Source organism: Epinephelus moara, chromosome 20, assembly GCF_006386435.1.
Source record: "Epinephelus moara isolate mb chromosome 20, YSFRI_EMoa_1.0, whole genome shotgun sequence".
In the NCBI taxonomy this organism is placed as follows: Eukaryota; Metazoa; Chordata; class Actinopteri; order Perciformes; family Serranidae; genus Epinephelus; species Epinephelus moara.
The window spans coordinates 25,549,576-25,572,552 of NC_065525.1; the positions used below are offsets into that span (position 1 = coordinate 25,549,576).

General features: G+C 41.8%; 1 protein-coding gene across 3 annotated transcripts in view; it reads left to right on the plus strand.

Annotated features, from left to right (window-relative positions):
• The window catches only part of scaper (S-phase cyclin A-associated protein in the ER), a 72,212-nt gene that overhangs the window by 41,175 nt on the left and 8,060 nt on the right, over positions 1-22,977 (plus strand). For all 3 annotated transcript variants that reach the window (XM_050073458.1, XM_050073460.1, XM_050073459.1), the window contains 6 exons: positions 2,452-2,567; positions 12,153-12,276; positions 16,020-16,249; positions 18,234-18,389; positions 20,578-20,812; positions 22,753-22,902. In XM_050073458.1, coding sequence (XP_049929415.1) covers positions 2,452-2,567; positions 12,153-12,276; positions 16,020-16,249; positions 18,234-18,389; positions 20,578-20,812; positions 22,753-22,902 — 1,011 coding nt within the window. The remainder of the gene's footprint in view (positions 1-2,451; positions 2,568-12,152; positions 12,277-16,019; positions 16,250-18,233; positions 18,390-20,577; positions 20,813-22,752; positions 22,903-22,977) is intronic.

A 22,977-nucleotide genomic window follows, 5' to 3' on the forward strand; every position in this document is an offset into this window, starting at 1 on the left:
GTGGTGTGTGTGTGTCTTACACCGGAATCAAGGAGCAGTTACCTCAGCGGTGGGCATGAATGACAGATGAAGAGCTTATCTGTAATTTGGTAAAGCGCTTCTCTCTCAATGTGTTCAGGCTTGTTGGCAACTTCCCATCTGCGGAACAAAAGCGCTGTGAAGTGGCTGGATTTTAGTGCTGTCACAGCAATGAGGAGCCTGTAACCTCATTAGGTGGAGGAGTGACCTGCAGTGTAACACGGCCCGCTGCAGTTGTGTGAAGAAGGGCCCTCCATCAGCGGCTGCCCTCCAGCTCCTCTCCTCCCTGTCGACCCAGGCACAAACATGCCTGATAGTCAGCGCTCGCTCCCGGCTTTGTACTTGTTGATTTATAAGACACTGTAGCAACAGCATCTGACCTACTGCCAATTACTCCATCATCACAGGAGGGCAGGACTTAACTATTTACATGTGTTCATAAATCTCATGTACTGGACTGACTTTTTACCTCCACTAAGTCAGTTTATGTGTCATCTATTTTTTTTATAATATAGGTAAAGTGAGAAAAAATATAACTTCAAAATGCCAAGAACGAACCTCATTAAAAAGTCATTTATAGCCTTATCCGGTTGTTAGTGTAAGATTAAATAATTTTAACCAATCGTCCATGACACTACTGCTGACTTGATGTTTTTTTTTTGTTTATTGCACCATTAATTGAAAAGTAACTTACTGAAAGAATTGTTTATTAAAGACATTTGACAGAAGTGTGTATCTAAAAAAGCTGATACAAGTGTAAACCATTAACCTGTGTAAACACACAAAGAGAAGTCAAGCTTACTTGTAAGAGAATAATAAAAGAAATGCAAAACAAACTTCTTACATGGACATAAAAACAGTATAATATTGAAATTTAGCAGTTTAATTTTGCAGCCAATAAATATATTACTGGTAGTTTCAGAGTGACCAGGAAGTCAAATGACATTAGTGTCTCTTGCCACATGTCTCCATGCGAAGTGTTAAATGCCATAATTACATAGGACACATTTGAAACCATTAAAACATATATTTTAACCTTTATATGCACAGAAATTTTTCTTTAGATAAAGAAACCCCTCTGAATCTTTTAAATGGAATTAGCCTGGTATTGAGTGTTTGATTGTCCACCAATTAGTTTTGTATAATTGTAGCAGTTATGGGATTTCTAACCTTTTTTAAATTGTTATTATTATATAATTATTGATGTATTTGAAAGCCTTTAATTTTATACTATGCAGGATTTTCCTGGAAAACATGTATAGACTCATACACAAGTAATCCCTCTCAATCATCACTGATGACCCAGTAGAAGTGCGTGGCGGTGCAAAGAGTCGTTGCCTGTTTTTCTTATTTTTCTCTTATTTTGATGTGTTCAGGGTGTTCCTGGGCAACATGTGCAGGTGAGGTTGGGAGCCAAACCATAGGTAGCAGCCATCCAAGAGACACAGCGCTGAAAAGCGGCAGATATAGCGAGGTGAAACGCCAAACGAGTGAATCTGGGGTTGGCTTTTACTTTCACTTTGGTTGGTGTGCGTGTTTACAAACAGTAACTCCTGCATAGTATACTGTCAGTTTCTAGGAATTAATCTGTCAAATATCTACTGCTATCCTCTATTCGTATATCTTGCCAACATACTGTCTGCACTAAGATCGTAAGTCTACAATAAAATGAATAAGACAATAGAAGGAGAGACGAATAGAAAGAATTTGAGCAGAGCCATTAGAGCCAAAGCACCACTTTGAAGTAAGACCATTAAATCAAAGACACTGAAATAGGGTTGTAAGAAAAGTCTGCTATCAGTGCAAAAACTTCCAGATCTAAAGAAAGCAGAACTGTGAGAGCAGCTCCTCTGCATGCGTGTGAGGCTGCGTCGTGTTAAAGGTTGAAGACAAGTCTCTGAACAGGATTACACAGCTCTGTAATCCCTGTGAATGCTGACACAATAGGTGAAGTAATGTGAATGCTGCATCTTTCTTACCTCTGTCAATCTCATGCATCATCAACTTAGGTTTGATCATGATAGGGATCTAATGTTGTTCTGCATCCTGTCCTATCAGGATCATTGTTTTATTTCACAGCTCTCTAATTGCCTTCTTTGTTTGGCCGAGTGGCATTTTCTCAGTTTCACTTACTCTGTGGTCATCTGTCGAGACCACCCCGGTGTGTACTGGAGCCTGCAAAGCATTTGCCTTCCACTGAAACTCGACTGTTGTGGGGCGGAGTCGGGTTGTGCACTTTTGAGATTAAACAGGAATACTTTTGGGATCACTTTGTTTCAGATTTCAATCCCTCGCCCCCGTAGGAGAAGGAGCGGTTCCCTCTCTGGTGAGAGTCGTGTAATCCCCCGTCCGGCCTGTGGCTCGTCGTCCCCCCTGACTGCACCTCTGTTTCACCGCCTCTCTCTTTCTCTCTCTCTGTCCTTGCCTCAACAGAACAATGCAGACCAAGTGGCCTTCCAAATGGGCGGCGGCCTGTCGGCTCTGGAACAAATTCTGCAGGTCGTCACTGCTGCTTCCACACCCACTGCAGTTCCTCGTATTCCTCTCAAGTGAGTACTGCTACCAGAATGAGATATTTACATTTGAATTAACATAATGGTATATTTTAATGCATAAAAGTGGACGCTGTGCTCAGGTATATTTCTGTGATTTAACACACAAATTTAAAAAAAAATCACTATGCCCTTCAGTTTATTATCATGACTTAATCAAGTTTCTGTCTGAAGCCAGCAGGGTGAGCTGTCTCTTTAGCTTATGATCCGAACACTTTGATTCCTGAAACGCTGACCAGTTGTTGTTCAGATCAGTCGTGACATTAGCCACGAGTGAGAGTGATCTCGCTGACTAGGTGTGTGGGCTAAATTTAGGTTCATTGTCAGGACTGGAACAGGTGTGGAGTGATTTTATGCAATGACAGACATTCCCTGCAAGAATGTGTTTATAAGTGATCTGTGATGAGCAGCACCTGCATGATGAGCCCACCAAAAATACATATTCTCTTTATTTAACTCGCCTTAAAATAGCACAAGAAACTGTTTCAATAAATGTCCATTCATGGTGTTTATCTGATGGTCTTTTAAGTTCTGATGCATCAGTAGCTACTATCAAGGATGTGCTCAAATACATTATGAAGAATGGGCTGGTTTATTTGATGTATTTATATGTAATTTTGCAAGTAATTAATACAATATGAATACTTCATAATATCAAAGAAACATAAATATTTCAGGTTGTTTTTAGGGGTGGGGGAAAAAATTGATACAGCATTGCGTATCAATTAGTATTAGTTTCTTTAAATATGTAAATTAGTAATATTGAAAATACAAATTAAACTTTTGACACACTTCCAGACTTTAAAATCACTTGCTTTTTCAGTCCACTAGATACGTTTTGCTGCAATAAAATTGACTGAAGTGAGATGAACAGACCAAATAACTTTATCTTGTTGGTTAAAAATGTTTTTTCTTTTTTCTTTTAGGACATAATTTGCAGTTGAAAAAATGTAAAAAATCTCAACATATTGAAACATATGTAACTCAGAATATCGCAAAACTTTAAAAATTGCAGTAATAGTGTAGTGTGACTTCATTATCAGTTAATATTGTGGTGATTCCCACCCCACAGTTTTACATTTCTCTTTGGACGTGTACAAATACACTGGAGGCTGTGGGCGTAAATGTTGAAAGAATAAAAATAGTATTAGCATTTGTGATTGTGTTTACAAAACTTAAAGGCCAGGAACGCTCTGTATTTTCACCAGACCTCAAACAGCTGTTCCAGTCCTTCTTCCCAATGACTTCTCTTTGACTGTATCCTCTCTCTGACCCTACTGATAACACACTTCTTTATTTCCTCTCTCTTTGTGGATTGTTTTTGCAATTGCCCAAAGTGAGTGAGCTAATCTCAGCTAACCTACTTTATCACTGTTTATAATTTCTTCATCTCAATGATTATACTCTAAATGTATTCATGAGTAACAGAGCCACCCTTCTAGAAATCGAGAGCATTTCCGTAATCAATTTGTGTTCATTCTTTTCTCTGGAAACACAAAAAGCACATGTGTCCCATCTATCATTTAGAGTGCAGAGTATTTTTGAGTTGTGGGTCTGGCGTTTGCGTGGCCTGCCAGTAGATAACCTCAGAGAGGCTGCCGTACTCACTAGTGGGACTCTGTAATGGACTCGAATGGCCTTGCACTCCCATTCATTAGCATTTACTGGTCTCTGAATCTCTGCTAATGGACAAATGCTTCTTATATTTATAAGGCTTTTAAAGGGCATCACATGTATATTGATTTTTTTGTACTCTCTCTTCCTCCATCATTGTAATCTGAGGGAATTTCAAGCAGACTTCTGAATTGGAAGAAATGTTATTAACTTAAATGGAGAGACTGTCTTCTTGGGAAGAGCGTTTGTTTGCCGAGTTTGTTTGCACATCCCTGCGTGACGGCGTGTTAGCTTAAGCGTGCACAATACCTCCTTGGCTTTTAAGACATCTTCCTGACATGCTGTGGTGAAGGAACAGAGGTGAAGATTAGGCCTTTGTGTTTCTATCTTCTGTGCACTGGAATAATTATTAAAAAAAATGCTCTTGAATTCTTACGTAACAAACCCTTTCACACATTGCTAAACAGGTTTCTCTGCAGATGAGATTAACAGCAGTCATACGACGGTATGCCCAAGACCTAATAGGTTATTTCAGTAGCTTGTTTAGAATCAAGCTTGATACCTCAGTTCAGAGGCTGGCCTGTCAGTCAGTCCTGTGCTGCTGATACTGCTGGACCCTTGAGGGCTTTGCCAGCTGAAGGCGGAGAACTGAACCAGAGATAAGCCCCTGATGAACACATCAATCCAGCACCGCGACCACATTCATCCCAACCACATATATTGTATACAACCTCCTCTGAAGTGTAGATTGAAACAGCTTGTTCTGTAGCTTGTAGCATGTACTATAAATTAATTTGAAATTACAGTTATTACAGGCTACAGGCTGTTAGCGCAAATAAAAGGCTGTTTATTTTTTTGTAAGCCGTGCAAACTGCAGGAGGGGTCACATTTTAACCTTGTGATGCACCTCAGTCGGGTCAGTGTAGTCGGCAGCTGGTGACGAGATGCAACACAAGGACGCAGCCCGGCTGTCTACTTATCACTATCCGTCATCTGGATGGTTGTGTGGCCTAATGGGCTGCTATACAGACACTAGCCCCAGAGTGCGCTACATTATCTGTTTACAGTGATGCTGCCGTATTGATCACCTCCTCCTACCAGATAAGCTGAGTGATTTACAAAAAAGGCAGCTGCGGAGATGCCCCTGCCGTATCTCTCCCCGGGGAGGCTGATTCCATATTGTTACCATTACATTAATGAGCTAATTCCTCTGCGAGGCTCCGCTAATGTCCTGGTGTAACCCTGTGGTCACTGGAATGTCTCGATCAGGGTTTATACAGCCGCTGTCATTAACTTCAGCTGTAGAGATGATATCTCACACAACGCACATCCTAAGTGTTAGCATGTAGTTTTCTGGGCAAAATAAAATTTCCTCCACATTTGTTTTATCAGTTAATTTGATTTTCATTACATGAATTATTTTTCTCGGTAAGTCATGCACTTTAATATGCTTAAATCACTCAAAAACATTGTCAAGCTGCATTTTAATATTATTACATAGGGTTGCAACTAATGATTATTAATTGTTTGATCAATAAAATGTCAGAAAATTATGAAAAGTGTGCATCACAAGTTCCCAGAGCCCAAGATGATGTCTTCAAATCACCTGTTTTGTCTATTTAATGGACAAAACCCAAAGATATTCAATTTAATTTATTTTCAATTTCAAATGAAGTCTAAAAACATCAGTGAATATTCCGATTTGAGACTCTGTGACAAGTGAAATTTTGGCATTTTTGCTTAAAAAATTACTTTAAGATTTTTTTTTAAAGAATTAGAATGAACAACAGGTACACACATAAAAAACAGGTTTTTGGGGAAGCAGTTCAGCATCACATGTACACTGCTTAAAAGATTGCTAAGTGTTAAGTGTTGCTCTGTTAATCACAAGTAAACCCTGTACACAGAGCCAGTAACTTATATGTACTGGTGGTTGGCTGTAGTTGTCATCTTATAGTCAGAACCACTTCAACAGTTTCATATTACAGTGAGGTTTTTTTAAGTTTAAAAGACTTTAAAAAACAGTTATGGTGAAAATTTGTTGACAATAGGATCAAAAGTTTTTTCACCAGCTATTTGAAATGTGATTGAATGTTCATATTCAGTTCATATTTCACTGGGATTTGTAATACTGGCTTTCAGCTCACAAATTTGGATGTGGTTTCTTAGTTAGGCTTCTCAGTGATGATAGGTTATTATTTGCACACTGTAGAGGATAAAAAAATCTCACTATTGCAAATCCTGGTGCAATATGGCCCAAGCGTGAATGTTGAAGAGATTCAAGATCAAGATTCAAGATAGCCTTTATTGTCATTGTACAGACACCTATACAACAAACACCTATACAGCAACATCTTAAAATACTCTGTAAAAAATGTTCACTTTTGAACCCATTTTGAACATTTTTCGCCAGTGACCATGACATTTTTAGCCAAAGATTGCACACTGGCAAGAGTGAGTCCACACAGATGTCCAGGGGGAAGGTGCGACACAAAGCCATCACAGAGTAATGCACAAAGGGTCAAGGTCATGCCTGTCCATCTGCTTCCACACAGTTCACACAGGCCTCAGTTCAAACTCAGAGGGAGGAGTTCACAGACCTTTATACATCCATCTAGACATGTACTTACCATCATCCGACACTTACGTTTATGGTGTCACACAGATAGAAAAAAGGTTGTTGAGCATATGCACAAATGGGAAAGAAGCATTTATTAAAATTCTTGAAATTCCCTGTTGTAGTAAGACGTAGTAACTATTTCATCCAATGATGAGCCATACAAAGTTTCAAAGAGATAGTCACCTTTCCACACTGCAAATATCCTTTACAATCCCTGTTGTTTAAGTGACTTTAATACAAAATTATACCTTGTGACTGAGCTCTACCTATATACGTAGTGTTTATACCCATCATATGTACCAGCATTTGTACAAGTGACATATATAATAGACTAGTTGAAGCTGTTTCAATCGTTAGTTTGGATGTAAGTGTCATATTTGTCTTTTTGTTATGACATCTGCATATTACCAGTTAGACCCAAAATCAGTGTCAAAGATGGCTTGTCCTTGTGTCTTCCAATAGGGGTCACTGAAGAGAAGTGAGCAAGACAGACTTCTGCACTTGTTGTAAATGTTCACAGCACTTGTCTCCATCTTCTTGTACACAACTTACACTTTTAAAAACAAAGCGAAAAGAGGCACTCGTCTGTGATAATTCTCTAATTCAGAAGTTTATATTCTGTTGTTTGGGTTTTACTGTATGATGGAAATTTCTAATGATGGGAGAAGAAAAGCAGAGCTATGACAGTAACTTGAACAGGTGATCTCCAGAGGAGGCTTTAGGAGTCCTTGGACATCGCGTGTTAACCCAATTTGTATTTCCACTACTGTCTCACATGACCTGGTGTATCCTGTGAAATCAGACCTGCTACCCGTGGTTTTATTTCAGGATGTTTTCCACCATTTGTCAGAGTCTGTGTGTGTGTGTGCGCACTCACACTCCTGTGCGTGATGCTGTGTGACGGCTCATCAGATTTCTACCCCTTCATACCTGGCCAGTGTGGCACGACAGCCAGAGTAGATGTCTTGGAAGCACTCAGGGTATCGGAGAGATCAACAGCAGAATCAAATTAAATGTCATTTAGATAGCAGTGAATGAAGGGATTGTTTGACAGCACAAGGAAATGGATTTTGCTCCTCACCTTTTATTTTGGCTTAGGATTCTTTTTCTTCCCCTGAACACAAATTTACCCTGTTTAAGAGGCAGGGACTCAACCTGATCTGGAAGTTGGTCAGATTTCTGCAGCGTCGCTCCAGTCAGGCTTGACTGCGCGCATAGGAAACACACAGAGAGGGCGAGAAATGTGAGACTCAGGTTGAGGAGCACAGATCTTGGGGTGGATAAGTCAAGGCAGTGACAAAAAGCATAAAGAGCCTTTTACATGCTTGTTGTCCTGTTGTCAACTGAACTGAGAGTTGGCTGTTAAATATAACAAATGGTTTTATGTTGAAATACGGACAGAATCCATAACCATATATCTCTCTGCTAGGAAAACCTTGTTTATGGGTTTTACCTCTGATTTATGCTTCAAGCAGTGAAATCTGGATGCTCTATCAGTCATATTCTTTCTCCTCTAGCCTTGTCTATCAGCCTTTACCTAAAATTAGGTGATATTTGACTATTAAGAGTTTTAATTCAGAGGTCAGTTGCACACCCAATCCCTCCTCCTCCCAAGCCTCCACCTTATCATGCATTGGGCTGTTGGCCACCCAGGCAGAGCCCCCAGAGGGCTGCAGGAGAGCGAGACAGGATCAGATGTGCTCCGTCCCTCTACCTCTTGGCCTCATTTCTCTATGGCTCTCAATAGCTTTACAGGTAAAATGGTATTCCCTGGCTGTGTGAGGTTAAGCTGTTTTGTGTAGGCGAGCAGATTACATCGCTCATTATTTTGTTTCCCAGTCTCCTTTCTCAAGTCCAGCTTCAAAGCAGAATTGTTATAAGAGTGATATTGCACTGGATGGGTGCTGATGGATTGGCTGTGGTCTTTTTCGGAAAGTGAAGCACAATTTCTCTGTAATGAGAACCCCATAGTGGTGTAGGTGGAGGAATGTCGCCCGCTCAGATAGACTGGCACACATCTGTCCCCACAAAGTTTTTGTGCAACGTGAGACTCGGTGTTGTGGCACTTTACCAAATTGTTCCGCAAAATCTTTGACTGGAGCTGTCATTGAGGGGTATTGAGATAGTGAGATTCCCAGAGAGGGCGGACTATCAGGTGTCGTGCTCATCAAGCTCAATTAGGTGGGAGGAAACCAAAGACAGATCACTGTGATGGTTCATTGTACAAGCTGGTGTAAGGGCATAACTCAAACATGCCTCTGACAGCCTCCTCATTTGTTCAGAGACGACCAAAGACAAGCCTGATTAGCTGTGTTACAAAGCAATTGCATGCTCATTACATGAGCAGTTGAGTGAGTCGATTGTAAAGCCAGAGGGCCCGATCTGTCTTGACAGAAGTCAAGTGATTTAATTAGAATATACTTGTCAGGTTGTAGAGAAAGAAACATGGCCATGCCTTGAATTAAAATGTTTAATACCCTGTTTTGTTTTGTTTTTCTTTAAAAGCTTAACTTTTCAGCATCCTGTTCATGTAGTTTGTCTCTTTGATTGTATGCCAAACATGGACAAACTTGATTCGAAAAGTTTACTTAAAAGGTGTCCAACAGAGATAAAGTAACAGTTTAAAGTGACAAACATTACAAAACTACCAAAAAAAGAGACAAAATTCAAATGAACACACCTGTAAAAGTACGTTTTCAGATGAGATTTAAAGACAAGAACAGAGTCAGCTGATCTGATGTTCCAAAGCCGAGGAGCAAGAACTGAAAAGGCTTGATCACCCTGTGTCTTTAACCTGGACTCTGGAACAGTTTAAGACCCAGACTAGCAGACCTGGGGGGCCTGTTTGGACGGTACGGTGTGTGAGAAGCTCAGTTATGCACTCCGATGCCAGATCATTGAGAGCCTTGTATGTAATTCAAGAACTTTACAATGGATTCTAAAAGAGACTGGGAGCCAATGCAGGGAGGCCAAAACAAGTGTGATGTGTGAGAATCGTTTTGTTTTGGTCAAAAGTCTAGCTGCTGAATTTTGAACAAGTTGGACCTGGTGTATGGCTCGATTTCTTTGGCAGGTGAACAAGGCATTACAGTAATCAAGGTGGGAGGATATAAGAGCATGTATGACTTTCTTGGTGTGAATGTGTGCAGAAGCTGTAGACAACAGGACAAGATTATGATATCAGAAGCGTTTTAGTTTGTGGTTGTAGTGTGAGTAGTATTGACCAAGCATGTTTGAGAGGGCTTTGTGGGTAAAGAGACTGTGCAGAGAGTAAAAAAGTTGTCACGCATTGGCCAAAGTACAGTCTAGGAACCCATCAGCCATGGTTTAATGACGTAGCTTTTTAGAATTTATCTGCATTCATATATAGAGATTAGCCAACATGTTGTTCGGACCTGTCTCAACCTGGTGATATGTCCTTGACTCTTGTTGTTGTGAACGTGCCTTACATAGGAGAAATGACTGCATTTTTTGAAAGGTGTTTACTTTTGGGTCATGGCCTTCACTGAGTCAGAAAGTTTGTGTTGCCTTCCCTGTCCCCTGATCTTAAATTTCTCTAAATCTTTACGAGAAGTTCAAAGTTCGAAGAAGATTACTGCCTCTGTCATTTCTTCTCGAAGAAGCGATTAAATATCCCATTATGGGGACTCGCATGGCAGCATTCCAAGGAGGATTGAAGCCGTTATAAAAGAAACGGTGACACTACGGTTTCCCAGATATACAAATACAGACATTTGTCAGGAAGAGAGCACCAAATCTCTGTTGTCATTGGTGTAACCTGACTGCCACCATTGACCACGATGAACTTTATCTGCCCGTTCTGAAACAGCTCTTTGACAGTAATCAAGTCAGTCCTGCCAAGTCATTTTATCTCTGATAGGTCATATGATACCCCGACTATTGTGCTTTACTTTACTCAACAGGCACATGATCTTAAATACCAGGATAGTGACTTAAAGCACCCAGAGTAACTCCTGTCCTTTGGAGGAATGTACATGTCAGCTACCACAGCTTGAATTTCATAAGCTGTGTGAAGTATATAATTATACTACAGTATTTGAGGAAAAAGCAGTTGAGTTGTCGTTTTGGTATTTGCATGATCTTTGTCCCGTGTTCGCTGGAGAATCAGAGTCCTGATGCAGCGTGGCTGCACACAGCACAGCATAGCTTGGTTTGGATCTCATGTTACCTCACCTCTCGCTCCACACAGACTGCTCAATCAGTGCACTTAACCATTATGGCTTAACTTTTTCCTCCGTCTTTATGCTTTAATAAAATTACTGTCAATATAGCTGCCATATAGGACATCAACAATTTGCAAGAGGGCTCAGCTCTGTTATTGTTTTCAGGTGGACGGAAGTAAGCTTTGATGTCAGATTTGGACACTATCCGATCACTCAAAATATAGTGCTTCTCACATTAACGCCACATTCCACGTCTGACAGCTTTACTTAGCAATGTCAATAATGATACGGCGAAGCGACTGATCCGCCCACTGGCAAACGCAGAGCACAGAATAGAGGAAGTTATTGACAGACTTGGGTCTGCCTCAGCCTAATCTATTTTCCTTTCCTATGCCAGCGTGGTTTGACCGAAAACGCGCAGCAGATGTGAAGGTTTCGGTAGATATCAAAATGTTTACCAGTTGAAATAAACATGGCCTACTTTAGGCACTGGAGAGGCAGATTCCTTTCTTCCAGCGAGCAGATAGGACACGCCATTCCGCCAATGGCTAAAATATACAGTTGTCAGAAAATATTAACTGATGAAACGGGGGCGAGGGGGAGTAGTAGTCACAGCAGAACGATTGGTCAGTTATCTGAGGCATTAATCTTCTCTGGGGCTTGTTTCAGAGCAGACATAATACAGAGGCACGCTGACTGCCTTAGCACTGGCCGCTGCTGCCTGGGGCTGCCTGGCGGCTGTGAGGAGCTGCTGAGAGGAGTAGTTTTATCTCTCCAGCGGAAATGCTGCACCATCTCAGCCAAGATGGGACTGAGATTGCGCTCAGCTCCTCTGAAGGTGGCTGTAGCGAGGGGAGTCTCCGCATAAGTAGCTGATATGAGTGTTTTATTCCTCAAATCGGCTTCCTTACTCGCGCTGTCAGCGAGATATGCTTTTGACTTGTGAAGACAAACTGCACCCTTAAGGAACCACAAATACAGAAGAGTGTGTTTGGTTTCCTGATGACTGCAGATAGTCTTGTCAGTGCCCACGGCTAGACATTTACATCCCAGTAGTAGTGTTTCTTTAACGAATTGCAACAGGAGTAACAGCCTGCCTTGAGGTGTGTTTTTTTTTCTTCTTCAGCTTGTGATTAATCACTGTTTGTCATCTTTCTGTGTTAGATCCCTCTGTGCTGCTGTAAATACCTACTACCTGGCATGTTCCTGCTGCCCCCTCAACTGCTCCTACGTGCTGTTTAGCAACAAGATAGCGCTGCTCATGGACCTGCTGCTGCATCAGCTAACGGTAAGTTTATTCATCCTGGCACATGACCAAGACCTTATTTACCATCACAAACAATATGTTTCACAAATCATGCCAGGAGATTCAATATTTATGATTCATTTGTGCCAACAACCTTATTTCAACTTGTTTAGTAAATGTGAACAGGGTTCCACACAGTTTTACCAATGATTTTTTTTTAAACTTTTACATAACTTTTCCATATTATGCCCCATTTCCATGACTTTATTTAGGTAGTTTAAAATGGGCATGACAATATAGAGATACAGCCATACATTATTTAAAATGCACTTACCAGGCATTTGCCTATACACACACTGCTAATGCTTGCTAACTTTACTCTCTCATTAGACATTCTGACTGCCAGCTAGCTGCATATGCCAACAGACCAGACTAGCACATGCAGTCACTTCACAAAACGTCAGGGTTGTGCCCTTTTTTTGGGGAAGAGAAACCCAAAGATCATAAAGATATAAATGCAATTCTATGTGTATTTGGATCAGAATTTTGACAAATTTGTACACGTTTTTCTTTTTTTTTTATTGTTTAACATTAGCTATCCATCAGTAGTAACTGTCACAAGCATCACTTAACCATTTTCCACACTGAAAGTATTCTCAACTGCAAAAAATATCCCTAAAGGAAAACTTTGTCAACAAATGTATTATCTAATGAGATAAAGTTTTCAGTCTGTTCATCTCACTTCAGCCATTTTTTGCAGCAAAATGTATCTAGCAGACTGAAAAAGCAACTGATTATATTATTCAAGTAGGCTACCTAAAGTTTAATTTGTATTTGTAATATTATTAATTTATATAATTGAAAAAATATATACTTGACACTGTGACGTTACAATATTGTCACACAAAAATATCGTGATACAATGCTGTATTGATTTTCCCCCCATCCCTACTTTTTAACCATTCGAAATGGTATCATATCTTTCAATATGAAGCATGTCAATACATACTTTATATGCAAATGTTTTACATTTTTTGAGGTTTGTGCGTTTGGCCAGCAGTCTCTGAGTGCTGCTGGACACGATAGTCACAACTGTCCCAATAATGAATATTCACCATGACCAATTTTTATACAATATTTACACATCTTGTGAGCCTCATATCTTAAAGCTTTGGTTGGCCCGCTATCCAGCAGCTTTTCCACATTTTCCTGATTCTGTCCTGATGTGACAGCGCATTTCTTTCCCCCAAAAGGGGGCGCAGCCTTGGTGATGACACAATGTTGGTCAGGTATATGTGTATCACATGAAACTAATATGGTGCATCGGTCATGCAGCACAGCACTAGATTTTAAATTAGCAATACAAGGAAAAGCAATGTATTTTCAAAATGTTTCAAAAACATTATGTTAATTCCAAACCGTGGGAACACTGTGAAAAGGAGATGCTGAATATGTTTAGACAGAGGGTATTCAAGGCGTGATCAAACTAACAGTATTTCCGACATAGCCACACATACATTTAGCCTCTTTCTTAAACCTTGTTGTCTTTGCATTCATTATCTGATGATACACAGTGTTTTGACCGTGGAGAAAACCCTGCCTTTTTTTCTGGTGTCTGTTCCTGCCACAGTGTTAATGAAAGACAGAGCAAGACACAAGCTTAGCAAGTAACAAACCATTGCCCAACCTCTCCACAGATGCCTCCTGACTGAGGGAATGTGAGAGCGCAGTCAGTCAGTCAGTCAGGCAGGCTGCATTGCGGCGACATGTCAGCCCATATCCTTCAGCACTCTGTAAGAAGGACTGTAAACATCAGCCCACTCCAAACATCTAACGGTGGCGGCTCGCTGGGGCCGCCTACACTCACAACAGAGACAGGACAAGGCACAGGCACAGGGGTTGTGGTACATGCATGAACTCTTCTGGGGCTTCCTTCTCCAGTGAGTGAGTTCCAATCCGAAGCAGTCATATTTCCTTAGGGCACACAGGGAGAGGGTACTCTGTAAGGTTCAGTTTATATAAAACATATCCCAGCAGCTGCTCTGCTGACTGACATATCCAACAGCACTGCAGGAGACAAACTAACTGCTCTCCATGTGTTCAATGCAGATTAAGAGTTGGACTCAAAAATTATTCATGCTCCTGCACACCCTGCTTTAATAAGCTGTGATTTAATTTACAAATCAGGCAACAAAGTTTTACAGTTCTGCACAGCTTTGTGTTTGTTATTGTGTTTTATTGCTTGACTGAGTGCGTATTCATGTGTATGTCTATGTTCTGGTATGCGTGTGTGTATGTGAGCCGTAGAGTAAGGCCGTGGGGGTTGCACTGCCATATGAGCATGTACCCTTTTAATTAGATTTGTGGAGAATGTCGGTGGATTTACCTATGCTGTCAGCATGAACCCCAGCCATTAGACCAAATGAGAAGGTTTTACCTTTGCAAGGTTCTGCACGTTACACAGCAGCACTATATTTTAAACGTGGACCTCTTCTTCTGTGTTTCATGAGTTTGTCTGCAAATGCAAATAAGAGAAATCCTGGTCTTACAACAGCCTTTTTATTTGGGTTTCCATCTTGTCAGCATTTAGCTTGTTCATAGTACATCTTGACTTGTTTACACCAGCTTGTTTGTCATTAGTGTGGCTCAAGAAATGTCTTTAACAGCTACTGTATACCTTTATTGTAGCTACTCCACATCACAGGAGGGCAATGCACAAATATTTGCCTAATAGCTGGTGAATAATAAACTTGCTAAATTGTGAAGTGTGCCAGCAATGTGGGAAAAGCCTTTTGCTAAACAAACACATGGAATTTTGATGTCAGTCTCTGCGTTAAATGGTCATTAATGCACATGCTTTAGGTTAAAGGTTCAGTGTGTAGGATTTAGGGGGATATATTGGCACAAATGGAATATAATATGTTTTCTTTAGTGTATAATCACCTAGAAATGAGAATCATCATGTCTTAGTAACCTTAGAGTGAGCCATTTACATAGGGGGCAGGTTCTTGTTCAGAGTCCACCATGCAACATCACCATGTTTCTTCAGCAACCCAGAACGGACAAAGCAAACACTGGCTCCAGATGGGGCCACGTTTTTGCACCAGCCACCGTAATTAGCAGCCCCTTAGAAAAAAGCCGAACAGTGTTGCAAAAACACTGGGTGTTTTTTTGCCATTTTTGCCTAATCGATGGGAGCCTGTATGGGGTGCACGCTCTACCAGGTGAACTAGAAGTTGCCCTTGGAAAAACACTGATGTTGAATCTGAAATTCAGTGGTTTTACTGGTTTTAATCACCTGGTCAATTTATTTTGGAGAGGAAGAGACCTCTGTGGCTCCTTGTAAAAATCCCCTGAATGTCTGCATCTTAAGTTATCAAAGAAAAAGATGAGCACACATTAGCAGCTGCTGGGCTAGGGGCCTGTCTGCGACGAGCTGAATGGCATCTGACAAACACTGATTTGTAACGTGAAACTGCTTTATTCAACATTTTCACTTGTTTTAATCACCTGGTCTGTTTGTTTTGGAGAGGAGGAGACCTCTGCAGATAATTGGGCTCCTAGTTAAAAGCCTCTAAACAATGAAGACCTGTGGACCTGTCTTTTTGTTTTTCTCTCATACTCTTTTGATGTTGTTTGTAATGGTATTAGGATGCTGTCTGATAAACCCTGATTCTGACATGCTACATTAGAAATCTAAGAACATAGGTTTAGTAATAGGTTTATTACAGCCTCCTAGGTAGGCCACCTTTTGTAAAGATTCTTTTTTTCTTCCATTCTTGCAGCTTTATGTCCCAGATGAAGACAAATCTATTTTTGGGCGCAGCGTCAACAAACAAGTCTTTGAGGGTTTGACGACAGGCCTGCTGCAGACCATTGCTACCATCCTGGGGTCCCTGTGGCCGCATATCTCTGAGCCTGGACAAGGCGAAAACACATGGATTTCCTCCCCAGATGCCAAGGTCAAGAGCTCTGCCACAGAGTTCTTCAACACTCGCACACAAGACCTAATCAGGTATTTTCCTTCCAGCGCTCTGCACTACTCTCACACTGCTTCTCCTCCTCCTCCTACATGGCACCTCTTTTCCTCATCTCACGACCTTTTTACCTCCTTTAGTGCATCCCTCCTCCGCTCCTCTTTACCGGGTTGAGAGTTGGTCAACCTCTGATTTCCTCAACAGCGTGCCTTATGTAAAGAATAGGCTGACAAAATGTCAGATCTCCTGGAAATGGTCCAACTGGTGTCTTGTTAGAATGGGAGTAGTGTGAGAATGAGGGTGTATTCTGGCACCCATCCAGCTTGTACTTTTTCCACACATTCAGTGCCACATTTCAAGTAAAATCAGTTTCTAGGGGGCGGCCACAAAGTAGCATAAACAAAGAGCACTTCCAAAGCTTTGAAAGCTCTCCTTGAACCTGGCGTTGGAGCTTGCCATTTGGGGCTGGGCTGTAGGAGTCGGGCTGTGTTGGAGAAATGTGGGCTGTGAGGAAAGGCAGGCCCAGCCTGATGAAGCCTTGTGGAAGAGTGCAGTCTTTCCACCACCCCTCCCACAAGCCATGATTCATCAGGACGGAGCAGCTGCACAGGCCCACCACTCTCATCCACTGACCCAGTCGTAACCCTGGAGACAGGGGAGGGCCTGAGAAAAATGGTGTCGTCAGAATGGTAATCCCGAGTACGAGCACAAGATTTACCTCAACTGCCTTGTATAATGTATATGCTAGTGAGGAAGGACAAAAGATCAAAACATTTTTAGCTTTTGCAACACTCTCCCATCATGCAAACCCATATATCTCACAGAGGGGAGATCGCCATTTCCTTTCGTCTCATTACCAGATTCTCAGTTTGACTTTCAGTGCTTTTAGTCCCCTATCATTGTCATGAATGTTGAGACGCAGAGTGGCAAGTTCGACCACCAAGCAGGCTGTCAAACAGAGAGCAGCCACTGAACAAAGCAGTCAGTGTGAAGAAAGATCCTTTCAACCCGAGTAAAGCTGTGGAAGAGGATCAAGTCAAAACAATGGGACTCGGTTCAAGTGTCAGATGACCTGCAGTGGAGGTTGAAAACGGTCATAATCACCTGTTTTTAGAGGACCTCAGTGAGTGACAGTTTTAACAATAAAGGTATGCGAAAGAAGAGAAGAGTCAGGACAGTGATAAGATGAAGAACTGTGGCTTTGCAGTTAGGCCTGTAACACCAAGTACTTCTGTCGGACGGTACATCCTCCTAGAAATAATTGTGATAAATGATATTATTGTTATTTTAAGACCATTTTATGCCACTGATGTAATGATAATACAATATGACAGTGCAAGTACACCCTTTCAAAGAGCAGTGAACTTTTAATTCGACCAGAAGTGACAGTGAACGTGTATCAGCAGTGTTTTTCTGTTTATTCTGCTTAGTCGCCATAAAAGAATACTACCAAGTCTTATAATGGTAGCTAACAAACACGCACGTAAACATACGACATATGGACGTGACCATAATCATTTTTGCTGACTTCGGTAAGTTGATGACGTTAAATCGTTACCACATCAGCTACTAGAATGCCTTGATTGGCAGCCGTAATGCTCAATAGATTTTCATAAGCTGTCGGTGCTTGAGCTGAGCCCGAAGGTCCAAGCATACCTGAGTTGCGAGAAGACGGCCCCAGGTCAGCAGACTGTCAAGGGCCCAGAGCTGGGCTGGCACAGGGGCCACAACAGCCCTCTAATGACACTATTAGCAGTGATTTGTGGCTGAAAGAGTACAGGGAACATGATCATGAGACCTGTCATTGGCAAAGACAAATTGGAGATATCGCAGTAATAGCAGGGGGTGGAGGGCTTAGGTGAGGTATCTGCTTTCAGCTGCGGTGCTGTGGAAGTATGCACAGTAAAGGCCTTTGTTTGCCTGTGTGAGATGAGCCTTCTGCAAACGAAGTCTCCCATAGTAAATTTGGAGAAAATGCTGTTAACCACTGTGTGTTTTTCTCTTCTTCTGTGTTTCTTCCAGCTATGTAGTAAACATGGGCTTGATTGACAAGCTGTACGGGTGCTTCTTGTCAATCCAAGCTCCTGTAGACGAGCACCCCAAGATGTCTGCGTTCCTCCAGCACGCCTCAGCCCTGCTGCACAGCATGTGTAAGCTGTGTTTCGTTGTAACCGGACGGTGAGCATGTCTTCTTCCTCTGTTACACACCTTAAACGTCTCTTTGATCTTCCCCTGACAAACACACACACCTTTCTCTGTGTGAGTAATGACAGAGACTGAGTCACCCGTCAGTTCTTTAATGTCACAAGGATCCATAAAGACTGGGCTCACGTTTACTCAAACAAAGGCAGTGGTTCCTCTGCAATCAGCCAGCAGGTCGTTTCCTCCAGTCGGCTCGCTGGCCGAGCTGCCGTTACTGCAGATAGAGATAGGCATCTACTTGACCCAGCGCTCTGTCACTCATCATAAACCTTAGCCTGCAGCGTGGGGGGAGCCCACCCACGTGTGCTACAGTGACCTCCGCTCAGAGAGGTTCAGTGGCGCCGCTGACAGAGGTGACGCACACAGTCACACCAAGGGAACGTCAGCACTGCAATTAAAAGGAACAGAAATGCTGACCATAGTAGCAGGGCCAGATGTGCTTTGATACTGTGCATTGTCATAATTTTTAAGCATTTTAATTGCTATACTGAATCTAGGTATCAATTTGTTTTGCTCCATAACAACCCCACCTCCTTACTTCACGATCTTGTCATCGTGTTTGAAGTGTCGCCCAGTGTGCTGCAGCACCTTACCAGCTGCAAGGTGTTTCACTAACAGTGACCAGCTGCTTCACACCAGCACGGCAGAAGACAGCCACAGCAGGATTGCATGTTTGTCACTGAATATCTGTGAGAAAACATAGCGTCAGACTCTGCAGGTTTAATGAGACCAATGTTATGATCAGTGCAGCAGCCAGCGAGTTGTGTTCTGCCAAGATTCTCTGTGTGTCATATATAAGAATGCTCAGTGGGCCTGTAGAATATTTTGGCCATGCCAGTTGCTGTGTCAGGGGATTATAATGGCATTAGGAGGCTGTGTTCTTGCCTAGCAGCATATTTCACGCAGAGCCTGTTGGCTAACATCAAGTATCAGCATGCACTGTAGGTTCCATCCAGAGGTCACACACCCTCCATTCTACATGGCTGCAAATCATAGCTGGTGCTGCTGCGGTAGTCTTAAATTGTCTGTCTGTGCTAGGCGCGGGTTTCCAGCGGAGTCTTCTGCAATGCGACTGAAAAGAATTAATAACATTTTTTTAGCTGTGCAGGCTTTTACATGTCAAATAATGCAGTAATGTTTAGTTTGTGGTCCAGTTGAACTTGCAGGCAGTGATATGATTTAATAATACTTTTAAGCTTAGTTCATGTAATGTTAAAAATGTTGTAATTGTTCAGTTTTTCATGATTGAATTCTCCACCTAAATTTTTTTGAAGCTCCTAGCATGACAAAAAACTGGAACTAGCGTGAAAGCCTTTTATTCTACTCTGTCAAGCTTGTACTCAAAGTACCTCCTCTTTCCAGCCAACGTTATCCTTGGCTTTGTTCTTAAATATGGTGTTCAATGAAAAGATGATGTTACCGATCCCTTTAACCAACAGGGTGGCATCTCGTTGGAACCAAACAAACATATCACCTTGAATCCTCTCAGGCGGGCCTTGATTAAATGTGCCAGAGCACTCAGCACCTTGTCAGGCAGCTCAATACAATCTGCCAGCTTGAAGTCGCTGCCATGAGCTTCACGTCACGGTATTACTGTGTTTACTGTAGCCGGAGTGGGAGCGGAAGAGCCGATCTTAAATCTTGAAGGTTCCACTTTTAAGCTGCACCCAAACTGGCTGGCGGTGAATTTGACTAGTTAAGTCAAAAAGTGAAACAGATTTAAAGCGCCGTGCATGCAAAAACTGAAAAACTGTTATTTTATAAATAAACAGAAGCACATGAGGAAAAGGAGATGAACTTAAGCAGCAGCTGTGATCCAACGTGAATATGCAACACATTGTAAAGTTGGTGCTCTTCCACTCGCAGCAGTCGGTTAAGTCAGGTAATACAGCAGCACTAACAGGGTGTATCTCTTATCTAAAGGGAAAGTCAACTCTAAGCCCTTGTCTGGTGAGTCAATCTAGAAGCCGCCAAGGTCTAGACTGTTATTTGCATCCTCGGTCTTTGGATGTCGCCATGAGGGAACAGTCTTTTAATGCATGACACCAGCAGCTTAAAGGCTCCAATGCTACGTAATGTTTCCTAGTATCATATCTGTGTATTTGTTAATGAACACTTATTTAATTTTGTTTTACTGACACACTTGTCCTCTCCTCCTCTCCAGTGCTCCCAGTATATTTGACAATAAACGCCAGGACCCGACTGGGTTGACGGCCCTGCTGCAGTCCACAGACCTGGTGGGAGTTGTGCACACGCTGTATTGTATCCTGCTGCACAGCTTCTCACCAGAGTCTTCCTCCCAGAGCCAGGAGCCCTACAGCCCCGGGGTCATCCAGGTGGCTTTGCAAGGCATCCGCTTCCTCAACAGTTTTGCCCTGCTTGACCTTTCGGCCTTCCAGGTATCATGCAAAATATATTCTGTTTTCACTTTTCACAAGTAAAAAAACTCTCTGCATTTGTTTTAGCATGTTTTCTGTATTGTAGATACATTATTTTACAATATATATTTATAGAATGACAGCAGATGGGTTGTAGGTGAAATAGCTGGTACCCTTGCATACACAAACTGGTATAGAGTGTCTGCAGGTTCTTAAACCCATTAACCAACAAATATTAGGCCTTAAGAGTCTTTAAAATAGTCTTAATTTAGAATTTGTGAAGCCTTAATTACCAAAAACATTTTTATCTACTGTCATTTGTCCATCTTTTTAAGTCTTTCTGGCAAAATGAGTCAAGCTCTTCTGCGTGAAAGTCCGCGTCTGATGTTACAATTTTTTTAAATTTGCCACTGAACCTCATACTGTCCTCTTACTTACACTTACCTGCAAAATTTGGATTAATCTAACTCACTCTAACAACCATACTCCCACATAAAACCTACCTCTTTAGACTCGCTTACAATGCTTGTCCAAAAATCAATTTTAAATTTGGTTAAAAAATTATCCTGAAAAGGTCTTAAAAAGCATTTAAGTGTTTGATACCTGCAGACAATCTGTGGTAATTGAATAAACACTTGAAAGAGCAATTTAAATGACTTATCTTCCTTATCACAAACATCAGGCTGTCATAAAGATGCCTACATATATTTAAATTATCCTCCCTGGATTTAATAAGTCTGTATACATGATCAGATTGATGCTAGTTCCTTTGTTAAGACCCATTAGAAGAGGAGTTACTCTCCTCAGGACAAAGCTGACCTGCGGACATAAACACAGGTGCCCTCTGACCCCGGGTCAGTTGGCTGGGTCGAATGGAGCCCGGTGGGTCAGCAGTTAGGACGGAGCACGAGTGATTATCACTGTATGCAGGGCCGTACATTACCCACCCCGAGGAGGAGAGGGCGACAGCTTCACTGTGCTAAGTCACCGCATAGACGGAAAGGCATGAGAGCAGGCACGAGAATGCTGTTAATTATTTTAATGTCTCGTGGTAATTACTTTGAAGCAGCTTCCTCTCACCGGCCCACCACATTCGGGCAACTCAAAACAGCTGGAAAATGAAAGCATTTCACTGCCGGAGTTTTATGAACATTTTAAATAACGTTTTCTTTTTTTTTGGCCGGGGGTTGTAATCACCTTGTGTTTCACATTACCTGCAGCACCGGCTAATATGTGTTGTGGTGGATGGATGATCAGAATTCAGGCCGTTAATGCTCCTCTGCTGCTGCATCAGCTCCCAATAATGTGTTTAGAGAGGAATTTCAGAAGGGTTCAGCACAGTATAAATAACTGGGTTTTGCAGCGGTTGCATGTTGGCAGAATATGTAGCAACAAATCTGGGATCTTCCAAAATAAAAACCAGAAATGCTGTTGTCCCTCCCTGCTTAGCGGTTTTCCTGTTTTCCTTTTTAAACTGCAAGTTTTTTTAATCTAAATCTATTTATTTATTGTTAAACAACATTTAGCTTTTGTTGCGTTTGACAGCAGCTTACATGGTTCAGTGAGTTTAATATGTCGCCTGCGTGCATGAGTTATGGGGCCTGAAAACGGCCTTTAGCTTCCCAGGTATTGCCTTTATGGACGTTACGATGCTAACACATCCAAACTTCCAGCGGAGCAGTGATGATCTTATGGTGCTCTGTCACACTGACATGTTTAATAAATACTGTCTGTGAGCAGCTCCTAGCATCTCATTTCTGAGCAGGATTGGGGTGTTTTATGTTGGGATCCCGCCTGAGTTGTTTATACTCTTACACCATGTATGTTCCCACCAGCAAAACATATAGTCCTTCATTACTTTGTATTGTTATTGTACTGAGCTCGATGTGATCACAGTCATAGACAATTTATACTTGATTTACTGTTAAACATACCAACATGTTTTGTCTGTGACCTGTCAGTCCGTTCTAGGAGCTGAGGGCCTGTCTCTAGCTTTCCGACACATCGTCAGCTCGCTGCTCTGGTACTGTACCCAGCATTCCTCTGAAGAGCTGCTGCATGAAGTCATCATCTGCGTAGGATACTTCACCATTAACCACCCGGATAACCAGGTAAACCAGCCTGAACCTGCACTTTGACAAAAACCAAACTACTTTTTAGATTTATAGATTTATTTTTGTTATAAT